The 12,825-nt window shown below is 30.8% G+C and overlaps 1 protein-coding gene across 2 annotated transcripts in view; it reads right to left on the bottom strand.

Moving 5' to 3' along the window:
- The window catches only part of LOC129987609 (A disintegrin and metalloproteinase with thrombospondin motifs like), a 49,613-nt gene that overhangs the window by 33,135 nt on the left and 3,653 nt on the right, over nt 1-12,825 (bottom strand). For both annotated transcript variants that reach the window (XM_056095572.1, XM_056095571.1), the window contains exons 2-4: nt 11,527-11,627; nt 8,731-8,794; nt 5,581-5,786 (exon numbers count right to left, since the gene is read on the bottom strand). In XM_056095572.1, coding sequence (XP_055951547.1) covers nt 5,581-5,786; nt 8,731-8,794; nt 11,527-11,622 — 366 coding nt within the window. In that variant the 5' untranslated portion in view covers nt 11,623-11,627. The remainder of the gene's footprint in view (nt 1-5,580; nt 5,787-8,730; nt 8,795-11,526; nt 11,628-12,825) is intronic.

Here is a 12,825-nt window from a genome sequence, read left to right as displayed (position 1 = left end):
TTAGAAGGTAATTGAGATTCATCTAGAAATAGGATGTAGCGATTGGATGCAAAACACTTCACTAATTGGATTACGAGATACAGTCCTTGTACATGGCACCCATTGAGTGGATATACACGAGATTTGGTGTGGAGGATCCCATGATGGAAGAAATTGAAATGTACTCGGATGGTTCTGATGTATTAGCAGCCAGGGTTACTCACTACTATGGACAGGAAATGGATCACGGGATACGACACTTTTCTGATCACGCCACCATCTTTAATGTCGAAATGCATAAGCTGTCGTTTGTTCTGACCTTTTATCAAAGCCAGCGGGCTTAGAAGCAAACCGCCATCTTCTCATACATCAGTTTCCGACTAGCATTCTAAATCACCAGTCTTTAGCTCTCAAACTTTCCTATATATATATATATATATAAAGGACATTTTTTGCGACATTCATGTTTAGAGATGCGTGAAGTTACAATCCATATTGGTAATGAGCGTGATGATTACTATACCATTCGATATCCAGCAAGATACACAAGACCCGTCAACCATTCAATCCAGAAGTATCTTCAGAAAGGATTTGAGGACTGCTTTGAGGCACCGATTACAGGATAAATGGTTCTTGTCGACTAAAGGAAGAACAGCAAATGAATTCCTGCCAACCATAAATATCAATTCGAGGATATAACATTCTTCGACATTACAAAGCATGGAAAAATACCAGCATACTCCAAAACGTTTGGACGACAGACAGGTGACTTACGAATCTAAGGCCATATAGGCTCACTCCATCACTACATATTGAAATGTGAGGAATTAGATTCTTTTAGTAGAGACTCCATGATATACCTCTGGCGACTTTGGCACGGTTCTTACAATATTTTTCTAATTTGGAAATTTTGTGAAAGATAGAGAAAGCAAGTGAAACACTACACCACCTATGCAAAAGGAAGTACTCATGGGACAGACGATTCTACAAATAATACTAATAGGAGTTAGTGGCAATGAAAGGAGCAGCAAGCTCGATTCTTCGGGAAATAATTCAGTTTGGACTTTAAACGTCGAAGTAGTGTGATTACTGGTAAAAATTATCAAATTTTGACAAAATTGGTTTTTAGAACTGACTACGTGTGGAGTGGAGGTCACACCGTCTTGAAAAAATAAAATGGATTCACGGGATGCAATGAGTAACTTGCCCCTCGAAGGGACTCGGGTGTTTGAAGAGTAAGCTCTTGGCATAATTTAGAAACAAATCTGTCGATTCTGCTCAGTTCAGCAGTAAAGAATAGTCAATTGCACATTCTGTTCTCCTGCTGTAAAATTATCTCCTTAAAATGATTTAATTAAATGAAAATTATTCAGATTAAATGCTTTGTTTTGAATTTGGATTTTTATTTTATTTACCAATAGATTTTTTAAACAAAAAACAGCTAAATGATTTATTTGGAATTATATTTTATTATTTACAAATACGATATCGTAAGCAATCGATTTCCCTCCAAAAGAAAAAAAGGAGCAGTTTTGAACCCGCGTCCTGATTTTCTCTCTACAGCTCTAACTGATGGATTAATTCGATCATTTCAAATAATATTGCATAAACAGCATAAGAAAATAGCAAAAATGAAATCAAGAATAATATTTTTGATGGTTTAAAATTAAAGAAAAAATAATGCACAGGACAGCCTCCGTGGTTGCTCTGACTTCATCAGAGTTCGAAACAGTACGAAGTAACCACTAAACAAAGGCTGTGCGATGGCAAGAGTTCTTATTATCTATCTTAACGCTTTTTTTTTAAATGCCAATTCATTTTGCAACTTCTGCCATCTAGTGGCAGCAAAGAAAAAGATTTCAAAATAGTTTCAAGTTCGATTTTTCAAATTTTTACAATTTAGAACTTCTGTATTGGTAAAAGGACGAGTACAAGCTTTCTTTCAAAAGAAAAAAGAAAAAAAAGAAAACGTTACTTTAATGTTTTAAAATAGAGATTTTAGTGCATACGTGTGACTCTGTTGGTACTCAATGGACAGATCTTTAGACATCAATGTACCAATTTTGGTACATATTTACTTTGAAGGAAGGGAATGTACAGGGTAATTTTATAAAATTGCTAATTAATTTAAAGTGAAATTTTTTAGACTTATATTTATAAAGTTCGGAAATTTCATTTCTAGATTACCATATTTTGGATAATATAATTCTGTTAAAAATTTTGATACCTGATTTTTTTTCCAGAATTTATAGACAAATTTCGCAAAAAAAATATTGAGTTTTAAAAACAAGATGAATGAATCATGGCTTCTTGAATTGCCTCAACCTTTTTATAGAATTTATTAAACAATTTTTTTTACCGTTTATATAAGTCGTCAGTGAAAACATGTGAAATTTACTATTTTTTCAAGGATTCAGTATTTTTTAAATTATCGTTAAGATGACAACATGTTTATGAAATAAAATTAGAACAAATTGAAGCTACAAAATCTCACTCTCCAGAAACTACGAGTGACATTTCTTGATGCAAATAACATTATTAAGCAATTCCACACCAGCAAAATATTACTTAAGGCGGCAAAAACTTAATACCGATTCTTGAAAAGATTGAAAAACAAAATAACATGCAGGACAGTGCCCTTGGTCGAAGCTTTCCGTTATCATTTGACTTAAAATTGCTACGAAGTAACCGATAGGATAAGTTTGCACGGAACACAGTTAAAAAGAATATCTTAAGCACGTGATCATTAACGAGCCAATTTTTCGCGTAGCGCCATCTTGGCCTCCAAAACAAAAAAAGGAGACTGCTTTATCAGAGAATGCTTGTTATCAGTAAGCAAAATAAATAAATAATTGATTTCAGGCTTTCAAGAACTGCACTTAGATTTTTTTTTTTTTTTTTTTTTTTTTTGCATTCCGCGTCTATTCAAAGCAAAATTGCAACTGGATTTATTAAGATTTTTCTGAATTTTTTTAATTTTATTCAGTAACCAGCTGCTGGGATAATTTATTTTGTCGTAGAAATATTATATATTAAATATAATTTAAAAGATATTAAAATTCTTTAAATAAATTTTAAATTCCTCATTAATTAGAAACTTTTTCATATATAGTTTGTTTATATATGGATGTTTGCGAATTTTAATGTGGTAATGAAATATACTCTCGATTTTCTAAAACAAAATCATGCTAAACATTTTTAATCAAATAAAAAATATCTTATCAAAAATATAAAAAAATATAAAAAATATCAAATATAAAAAAAAATTGAGCATTTTTTTTAAAGAAACTAACAAATTTGAAGGAATAAAAATTTACTTTTTATTAAGTCAACTGGAGTTTCTCTGTTAAAAATAAAAATTGTTCAAACAAACATTTTAGAGGTAACATCCGGGGTTGACTCGTGATTCAATTTGTATTTATTTGGGAATTTACTATAAATATCGGTAAGTGAAGGTGTTGAAATGGTTGAATGGATTTTTAGTTCACAGTGCCAAGATTCTGACTTAATGGGCCATAATAACATCTACAATTTACTTTCGGATGCACTTGAGTAAAGCTAAATTTCCCTATTAATGCGAGTCACAAACACTCATGACTTAGCGAAGTAAATTTCTGGATGTATTTACAAATCATGTTAAGCCATAATAAAAATACTTTTTATAAAACTTTGGAAACTAAGTTTTCTGAGGTTTACTCTTCGATATATAAAAAAAGCATCTTTAAAAATATTCATGTCAACAAACCAGATGAAGGAGTTTGATTCCTTTTTTTAGATTAAATGCAAGTATTTATGATGAAATTCTCTTTAGTATCATGATTTCACCATCCTCAGTTTTGAAAGCGTGACTTCTAAGAAATCTTATCTACGACCAGCAAAACGTAGAAATATTATTTGGAAGATTTTATTTTCTAGTAGAGTTATCGGCTCCATAGCATCTCATACTTCTTAATTTAAAATCTGTTTGTAACTTATAATGAAACTACTTCCTACCGAGGATATGTGAATAAGAATATTCCGGTATGATGTTTTCACTTCATGGATGATTATTTTAAGGATGTATTGTAGTTACTTTAATTTCCATAATGGGACTACTTTCTACGGGAGGGTTTGTGTCGTGAGCGGTGATGACCTTTAGGACTTAATTTTAACCATCGTTTCTGTTTCTGTGATGATCATTTCGATTTTACTGGATGCCTGGTAATGTGAGTAAAACTTCAACACTGTTGTGACACGGAAATTAGTTTCCTAAGTTTTCTAACTTGATAATTATGGACTAATAAGAAAAGGAAAATTGCAACAACCCAGTTTCCTGTCTCTGAGTTAAATAATCCATCAGTGAGCTCCCCCGAAATATTCACCTTCCAAAAGGCACATGTCTTGTCGATTTAAATATAATCAAAGTCACTATAGTTAACGTGTTAACAAAGTACTGTGGACAATGTGTTATACGCAAGAAGAATATTTAAAAGTTTAAAAATAAAGAGGTAATAGAACAGTATTACGGTACAATGTTTACTGAAAATTCATCTTATGAAATATTGGAGGGCGATTTGAGAATAGATACAGAAAGACATATGTACAAACACAAATATATAGACAAATTAATTTAATTTAGTTTGGGTTAACAGTATAGAGTTTGGCCATATCGCACTAAATGTTTGTTATCTTTCAGATCACAATTTTTTTTAAATGAACTGTTTAAACTAAATCACTTTAAAAAGTGGTAAAGAAAGACGACATTAAAATTGTTTCCAATGATCTGAAATCAACAGTATGTGCACCGATGTGAGCTTATCTTTGTTAAACATGCTTGCATTAACATAAAAGACGTTTAACGCTTAAAATGCAGTTCACATGCTACATATAGGAATTGGATCAAAACATGAAAGATGGCGGTGATTTAAATAGGTGTGTCCTACTTTAAGCCTTATCAAAATGACGTTATGTTTCCTGAAAGTAAATATTACCAAAGGTTACCATTCCTATCCAAAATTCTTTGACATATTCGTTGCTGAGAAAATTTGAAAAGCCTCAAAGCATCAACCATAGAAACAAGCGTTTCTAGAGCTGTATTTGAAATCTTCGCTGTTTTATATGCGTTCTCATTTCCTGGAATTCGAACAGTAGTAGATTTTGGTATTTTTTAAAGTATGGAGGAGACAAAAATTTCAACACTAAAGAATGATTATCACTTTTGCCATTTCTTAGAGCATTCAGATAGAATACTTTGTATTGTATATGATCTTTTGAGTTATGTATATGTATGTCGATTTTTATGAATTTGAGCGATACTAATTGTCTTCTATCACTTCCTAACAAGTTACCCCGAATTTTGAAACATCCTGCGTATATATATCATAGCAATAATGGAGAATCTATGTAGAAATTATGTATAATTCCTGTTTTGAGAACCATCTGCGAAGAGTAAACTTTCTAAAATGATTTGTCAAAAAACCTTGTCATTGTTTCTGAAAATGTCTTATCATTTTCGATGTATGTTCTCATTTATTTTGCTTTCTGAATTTTTTTAAAATAAATTAGTGATATAGCATATTGCAAAATATGATCTATGCAAGTATAAAAATATTCTCTATTTACCTTCAAAATTATTTCTTCGAGTTTAATATCGCCGTAGCTCATTGTTGCTTCATAGACTCTCAAGGCCTCCAGTTTATCGTTGAAATCCTCATTCTTTTGGAGGCGCAGGTGGATATTCTTTCCGAAGGCAGAGAAGTGGACCCTAATTACGTCCTTGTCATCAGCGCTCCTCTTGGACAGGATTCGCAGCTGAACGATTTCATAATCTGGAATCACAGGTATAAGTCACATCATGATTTTTTTGGATTGTTGTAAAATTAGATAGTCAAGAATCCAATTTTCCATGTAAATTTATATTCATAATGAATTTTTGTATTGAAAATGTGACCTTTTCTTGCTTTAGGAGTGGGAGGGTGTAAAGGTATTACCAATAGATATATTTTTCCTTCTCAAAGCGGTGTACAGACTTTACTCGCAAGATATTAGGGATTTCATTTCCCTCTAAACGCTGATTTGTAGGGTTTCTAATCAGTTTGCAGATATAATTATAATTTTTCCCTTTGTTTATTCCACCACGACATCCATGGATGTTTTAGAGTTTACAAGCCATTTTTGGTGATCGATTTGTTCGTTTGTTATATGGATCAAGTTTCATTTTGGATTTATACTTGAGCCCAAATCGATATTCATTGCTCCTTTTACACTGTATTTTCAAATTGTGATAGACATTTAAGATGCCAGTCTTGTATTCATTGAGTTCATTGTCTACCTGAATGTTTTGAATGGAGTTAAATCAGAAGACGTAATTTCTCAATTCTTCAAATATCCAACTGCAAGTTATAAGCACTAAATCCATTTTCGTGTTTCATCAGTTAAATAAGTTAAATAACAGTGTTTTATCAGTTAATAAACAGTTGATTTCAACATTAAAATAGTGCGATTTATTTTATCTCCAGCGTGTTTGTTTTATAAATAAATGCTGATGAAAAGAATAATAAAACTATTATTCTGATTCCAGATTATATTGCTTAATATTAAGATGACCATATATTTTTCCCTGTTCGGAGGGATCTGCAAGCAGTTTCCAGGCAAGTCTGACCGGACCGCCGCAACAGCAACATTGGCGGGAACTGTGGTTGAGTCCTAAGAGCCGTCACCGGCCACGGTACAACCCTCCCCGAAGGAAGTACGTCCCGTCATCGATGGGAGGAGTCAGATCCTCCACCTATTAGTGTACCCTCCAGGGTGGCAAGATCCAACCACCGGCAAGATCCAACCGGAAGCATCTCACCCTCATTTCGAGGTGCCCCCCCCTCGGTGGTCACAGTGTCCAGGCAAAATTAATGAATGGATATTGAAACCAAATTTAATGTGAAGACTGCAGAAGTTTTTGGGAAACAGATTTGCAGGCAAGTTTAAGTAACAAAAAAATTGCAGATACATTTTGATGAATCATTAAAATACCATATCAGTAATTCCAGTGGAATGCCCGGAAGACAGATTGCGCAAAATTTCATTAATAATCCAGTGATGAAAAACAGAATGCGATTCATGCAGAAATGAATGATATGCCAATATGAAACATAGAAAAATTTTACTTTACATTAGGGTTCTTGGATCACGTACAACAATTTGAATATACTGATCTACTTTGTATACAAGACACTGCGTCTGCAACGTTTGATATTTTAAAATTCTGCTATTATTTTTACGGAATTTTCCTAGGTCTACCACGGTTAGCATATGGAATTTTGTTTTTTTAGAAATTTAAAAATTACTTTTGATAACCGTCGATACCTCAAAATAGCGAAGTTTATTTTATTAATACTTAATATCTTTGAGGCATTTACTTACAGGTTTCTCAAAAAATTTGAAAAAGAAAGGAAATTTCTGCTTTTTTTTAAGAGTCAAAAAATGAAAAATTTAATAAAATTTCTGCTTTTTTTTAAGAGTTAAAAAATGAAAGAGAACAAAATATATCTATATACAAGAATAACAAAATATATCTAAATATAAACGACACACTAAACTAAAATAAGTATTATAAGTAAATATAGTTTAGTATTATAAGTAAATATAGTTTAGTATTATAAGTAAATATATTTTAGTATTATAAGTAAATATAGTTTAGTATTACTTATTTATAAATATTTGTATTGATGAAAGTATTTTAAATTTCAATGCAAACAAAAATAATTTTACAAATTTTCAATAAGAATATTCTTAAAATTATACAAAAATTAGGGGAAAAATGGAACAATAATTATATTGATATTGCAGAATTTTTTTATGGCAATATGACGTAAATTTTTTTATCATATTTTCAAAATTTATTGCCCAATTACATCAAGATTATTTTAAATAAAAAAAAAAAATTAAAGTTTTGAAAAAAAAATTACTTCGAGGGATGATTCATTCCCATTTTCTAAAAGTTTATGTCAGATTTGTTTTGCATGCTTTCTAGGAAACTACCCGTTTTCTTAAGCTTCAAACTATAGCTTGCAGAGCATCTTAAATTCTTAAAAACTAAAATAATAGTCCAAGCATTTTAGAATTCCATCGGTTTGTTTATTCTTTCAACTTAACAGCATATATTCCAAACCATTGCCACATTCCAAAAGGTTTACAATTAATCATCAGCTATTATACAAAGAAAAAAATAAACGAAAATATATTAATAAAATATGATTATCAAAGAAAAAATCGTTTGCTTTTACCTTTTAATAATATTTTAACTGAAATAAAAATAATAGCAGTAATAAAATGTCTGAAAAAGAATCGGTTGCTAAACGTATATTAACAGATTTAGATTATGATATTTACCGAACAGATTTGACAACTATTTCAAAACTGTTGTCCTTGATTATCCTTGTAATTTTAATTTAGCATTCGCCATTTGTTCATGTAACGAGTGCGCATCTTTGATTGCCTTGTCGTTTCATTGTAATGAGCAGTTTGGTAATTTTCTTGACACTTATCGTGTAGCTAAATAAGAGAACCCAAAAATTCCACAAATGATTTTGGGACTAAAACGCCTGGATTCACCACCAGAGATGGTTTTCAAACAATCGGAGCACTTCCAAATTCTTTTAAAAAATGAAAAGTAGCAGTGTAATCATAGAAAAACAAGACAAAAATTACGTAAATGAACATAGCTAGAATAGAAAAAAAGACCCAAGTTTTTAAAATAATGACAAGCAAGTTTCTTACCTTTACTGTTGGGCTCCCCATTTCGCAATTGTTCCAACCGGGAAGAATTCGTTTGTCTGTGGTACTAGACAAAAAAGTAATAAATTTTAGGTGAATTATTCATTTAGGGTAATAAAAGATGACAAAGGAACAAAACTGAATGAAGATATTAGACACAGTTGTACCAAGTACGAAAAAATTCCTTCTTTCGGTTACGCAGTAAGTCTCATTATATAGTATTTTGTACGTCTCGTTATTAATTAGCGAGGCACTTGCACATAGCTCGCCAAATTAATCTTTTCTAGGGCCATGGGACCCATGCTTCTCACATAATTCATCAATATTTGAATAAAGTTATGTAGGCTGGTATAAGTTCTTAGAAATTTTTCGATATTACAAGATTTAGGATACTTCACTTTCTTATCTCATAGAAAATGATGCGTTTTGATTTGTTAATTATTAAACAAATTAATAAATCAAATAAATGTTTCTAATAAACTAAAAGAATTATTTTTTTAAACTATCCTATAAGTATTTTAAAATACCTTGATTAGAAAAAAATGTCCTTTTAAAGGGCTAAATAGTAAACAGAAATCATCTGTATAGAACTGGGATTCAATTAGTACTTTTTGAAATTTTATGGGTCACAATTCCTGAATCTCCTTTGAAATCTGAAATAATGAATTTTTGAACTAGTTTATACTTCAAACAAAATTCAAAGTAAATGAAATAATTAAGAAAATTTAATTGAAGTCTCCTATCGCAAATTTCGAGTTATGTAAGAACATTATTATTTTCTAAGACATTATTTGTCTTAATTAAGTCATTAACCAGTTTAAAACCGGTTTGAAACAATCACGAGACTTCTGTATCATCGGTCTCTATCCCCCCCTTCTCTCTCTATTATATATATATATTTTAATTTCAATTTAATTTCAATGATTTTATCTTAATTTAGCCCATAGTAACTCCATTCTAAAAATATTCTCTTATTTCGTGAACCAATTCCACTTTCGGTTTAATTAAAAAATGGCGCCCTTTGTAAAAATAATGCGCCATCAGTACTAGATATCAAATGAAAGTGATATCTTCATAGGTCAATATGAGTATTGCATTGGCGCGTGACCGGAAATCCCATGATATATAAGACTAGTGATAATTTTTTTTGGCCCTTTTTTACCTTCTCCTTTTTGCCTTCTGCTTTTGTGCTGCGCTGTGTCTGCTTGTAAATAATTATGCTTTCCTGGATGGTGGTAGAGAGTATAAAACGAAGTTAAAAAGGCAACGTCTCGTCTATGTCTTCAAACCTGCACTCTGCTTCAACAGAAATAATGTTACATATTATTTAGCCTTCAGGATTCGAAATCTGCGTCATATATATATATATATAATTTTTTTAAACTTTCATTTTCAATTTTTCTAGATGGTAAACAAAATTTTGGAGCTCGACCTATTTTGAGATGAAATAACAGCTATGATGTCATAGTTTACGTCAACTTTTTAAAAACGCATATGCTTTCAAAGAAGCATACATAATAATAATGCAATACTGATAAAAGCAGGTAAAGAAATACATGCGATTAAAAGATGAAGATGAAACTTGCGATTTATGCTTTATTCATTTCCTACGCGATTTCGAGCTTCAAAACTCTTTAACCAAAACAGCATCATGTTCTCACATGACAAAAAATGCCTTCGGCATATAAAGAAGCCACTGAGCAGTTTTTAAAAAAATTTACAGCTTCGGTAGCAGATGGACTTCAGAAGTTTCTCTAGCACAATGGACATAATGAATTTTGTTCTTTACGAATAACTCTAAAAAAAGGGAATAAATCGGGTAAGCAATGCCTTCGGCATCTGAAGAAGGCACCGGGCATAATTTTTTGCCTTAAAAAGCCTCTTACGACTTCGCTAGCAGCGGGAGCGGAAACCTACTAGCTTTGCTAGCTCATTAAACTTCAGGAATCTGATAATAACAAGAACAACACAAGGAAAAATGAAAGCATCCGCACTAATAACTTTGCTACTAGAGATTGATACTTGCTTTTAAGAAGAAATTTGAAGGAGTAAATATACTTACTCAGTTCAACTAATTCTCCATTAGAGCAAGGGACGATTTCCATAAAAAATAAAACAAAAACAATAAAAAATACCCCCCCCCATCTCCACTAAAAAAACAGCAGAACTTTTCGATGATGGGAGCGTCGTTCTTTCTGCGCCATATATATTTCGAAATGTTGACATCGAATTCACAAATACAATACAGAATGTTTTATTAGCACTAATAATACTTAATTATAAAACAATTTAATTAAATTCTTTAATGGAGGTTTATGTATTGATTACTTTTAATTTTCATTTTTTACAAAACTGCTAAAGTAGATATATCTCAACAAGGAAAAAAAAAGGAACAAATCAGTATTAGGGTTACTAGAAAAAATTATTTCGCTTGCTTTCCTAGGTTACCATATTAGCAACAAATTCAAGGGCCACTAAACTAGGATTCAACCAAATTTTTATTTTTCTATCAAATGACACTGAGTGATTTATAGGAAAATACATCCTGCATTCTCATATTTTATTGGATAGGAATATCAGGCATACTGTAACAAGCATTTTGTTTAAAATCTAGTTTTATACAAGGAACATATGAAATTCTAAATATATCCTAAATAAAAAAATATTGGCACTTTAGAAGGAAAAATAATACATTTAAACTAACTAAGGTAATGTTTCCAATTAATTGACCATTTATGATCCATTCTATGTTAACAATTCTACAAGTAAAGATTAAATATTCAAACTTTTAATACTTACTGACAAATCTGGAAATGCAAGACTGCCTTGAATACAGATTGTCAAAAGATTGAAGCACAAAATAGGCATTATATTGGCTGACTTGAGAAATCCCATTGTTCCTACAGAAAAGATTTAGAGAGGAAATTATAATTACCATTGTTTTAACACGATAAATGCCATTGGAATTAATAGATTACTAGAAACTATATATGTGAAACAATATTCGACTATTACTAGTCAATGCTAAGATTACTAAGAACACATAACTAGTAAATTTTCAATTTTTTTTTTTTATCATGAGGGAACATGATGTCGTTTTGAAGCGATTTGAAGGCAACAAATTGTTGAAGCTTCAAAATGCGTAGGCAACAAATTGGCGATTTATCCCTTTTTATTTTGGAGTCGGCTTTCATAGTATAGCCTTTGAAATATCTATCGTCTGCTAATGTAGTTTTATTTTGGAGCCAGTCGGCTTTCACAGTATAGTTTTTCCATTATCTATCATCTGCTAATGTAGTTTTATTTAATAGTATCATCGTTACTAAAATAGCGTGAAGGAATTAAATGCAATACAGAACATTATATATCATGACATTTCAGCGTCATGTGGGTCAATGGTGGTTTCAATAAAATAAATGCATTTCAAAATGATTATACAAATTAAAGTTTCTTGTAATTATTATTTCCTTAAAATATTCAACGCATAATTAGAAATTCATTTTGGAAGATGGGTGAGCCATGTGAAATTATCATGGCACTAAACGTGTTAAGAAAATATTTATAATGTTTCAATGATGCAAATATTTATAGAACTGGTTTTTGTAAATTTTAAATTTTTTTATATAATCTAGATTCAAAGGATTTTAACATTGCTTTTAGAATTGAAAAAGGAACTTAAAGTCGCAAAAAAGGAAATTTAGAAGATTTCCCTAGTCCTCTAAAAGTGGATTATATAATCTTGAACTTATCGAACGAATTATCTGATACAATTCGTTAGGTAGTTTAGTCTTTTCGCATATACTTTATTAAGTGCGATATGGTCACTAGATAGAAAAGTATATGGATTAAAGATTTATACAACTTAAAAATCTAAAGATGCTTACATCGGTTTTATTTCGGCTCAAAAAGGAAATTTTTCGAAAAAAATTCTTTCTGCTAACGATTTTATAAAATAGAATCAATTTAATAGTTTTATGTTATTCTGATTAAAGTTACCTGAACAAAGCATCTTTTACGAACTAACGTAAAATAAACAGCGCATTCTCATTTAAAAATTTCTCCCTATTATTTTAAAATGTACAACATAGTTTAGTTTTA

This window comes from Argiope bruennichi, chromosome 10, assembly GCF_947563725.1.
Source record: "Argiope bruennichi chromosome 10, qqArgBrue1.1, whole genome shotgun sequence".
Lineage (NCBI taxonomy): Eukaryota > Metazoa > Arthropoda > Arachnida > Araneae > Araneidae > Argiope > Argiope bruennichi.
Note: the sequence above shows the minus strand (reverse complement) of the source record. Positions and strands in the feature narration are given on the sequence as shown.